At 37.3% G+C, this 1,849-nt stretch overlaps 1 protein-coding gene across 1 annotated transcript; it reads left to right on the top strand.

Annotated features, from left to right (window-relative positions):
* The first annotated feature begins 919 nt into the window (after positions 1-919).
* Positions 920-1,492, top strand: LOC149927135 (uncharacterized). The gene has a single exon (XM_090157813.1). It carries the CDS (start codon positions 920-922, stop codon positions 1,490-1,492), a length of 573 nt encoding a protein of 190 aa, XP_090013939.1.
* Positions 1,493-1,849: the final 357 nt, after the last annotated feature.

A 1,849-nucleotide genomic window follows, 5' to 3' on the forward strand; every position in this document is an offset into this window, starting at 1 on the left:
CTCTCCCGTTTGGAAACCCTATCTCAAAACTGACGTCCTCGCTCTCCAAAAAGTGCAAAATGCATTCTCCAAACTCCCCCACTCCTTAGTAAACCTACCAGCCCTCTCCCGCCTACGTATATTACACATTGACTCTGTTCACCTCCGCCACCGTCTTAATAATCTATGTTTACTCCATGATTTCTTTTACAATAACTTGACACTAAACCTCAATGATTTCTTTACCATTAACTCCTCGCGCACCCGCGGCCATTCTCTCAAAGTTCACAAACCCCGTGTTCTCTCTTCCACCCGTCTGAATCATTTTACTTCTAATGTTATAGATGATTGAAACATGCGCTCCCAAACGCATGATCCGTAACAGTACCTATTCCACTTAGTCTCATCGCCCTCGTTTATTATTGTATTCCATTTGTTCTTTATTGTCTGCTATTTGTTATTACTATTGTATACAGTCTATATCTCTCATTTGTACGAAGCTCTTAAAGAAGCCCATCTCTGGAGGCTTGTTGAGCATTTTTCTTTGAAATAAATAAATTGCGCTAGTTACTGAAATTTTCCCTATTAATTTAGTAGACCACAACTACAGCTTGGAAGAAAACCTAGAGACCCTTTCAAGAACTATTTCTACGCAACAGAAAACCATTGAAATGCTTGTTTCAATGTTAGACGGCTTAGGACGAGTACAAAATGAAAACATAAACTTGAAGAAAGACATGTAAAGTAGAAGTAGAAATGAAAGTAAGGGACAAGCGACTTACTCAAAAGGAAATCTGAAATATCAACTCTGAAGGAAAATATAGTTAAACTTGAATCCCTAAATCAGAATTTAATGGAACGGATGAGTTCCACTAAATCATTCTCTTTGAAATCCGTTTCAAAGTCATCAATGCTGCATTTCTACACAGGTTTTAACACTATGGAAGATTTTAATGATCTCTTTGAGTTTGTTGAACCGGATTTATCTAGATTAGTTTATTATACCAGCTCCGGTTACGAAAGAAAAACGGAACGAAATAGTTCGCCAAGTGCAGGAAGACCAATGTCCCTTGATTACAAAGACCAGCTCTTCTTGGTGCTTTGTCGCTTAAAAGTTGGACTATTAGAAGAAGATTTGGCATACAGATTCAACATATCCATCTCAACCGTTTCAAAGATTTGTATAACCTGGTTTGACCTGTTAGATAAGAGATTATCAGAACTAAAAATTTGGCCATCAAGAAAACTTGTGGATGAATGTATGCCGCAAGAATTTAAAAAATTATACCCTACCACCAGAGTTATTATTGATTGTTCGGAATTATTCATACAAACGCCACATGATTACACGACTCAGAGCGATACCTGGTCCTCATATAAACATCACAATACCGCAAAAGGCCTTATCGGGATAACCCCGAATGGATTTGTGAGTTTCGTCTCGAAGCTGGCTCCGGGCAGAATGTTTGACTTAGAAATCACTGATCAGTGTAAAATTGTAGATTTATTATAACCGGGTGACAGCATTATGGCAGATAGAGGCTTCACGATAGAAAATTTATTGAAAGAAAAAAACGTGGGATTAAATATTCCCCCTTTTTTGGGTGACAAAAATCATCTTTCTTTGGAGGAAGAAAACCGAACAAGAGATATCGCTAGTGTTCGCATTCATGTAGAAAGGGTGATACGAAGTGTTAAGAAATATCACCTTTTGAATATGGTTTTTCCTAACAGCATGAATGCTCAACTGCAAAAGGTATGGGGAATTTGTGCATATTTAACAAACTTTTGCAATGAACCATTGTTGGACATAAGCAAAGAAGAACTAGAAAATCAGATTACAAATTAAACCAATATTCCATTACTAGAT

This window comes from Leiobunum rupestre, chromosome 9 (assembly GCF_980474605.1).
Source record: "Leiobunum rupestre chromosome 9, qqLeiRupe1.1.hap1, whole genome shotgun sequence".
Taxonomy (NCBI): domain Eukaryota; kingdom Metazoa; phylum Arthropoda; class Arachnida; order Opiliones; family Sclerosomatidae; genus Leiobunum; species Leiobunum rupestre.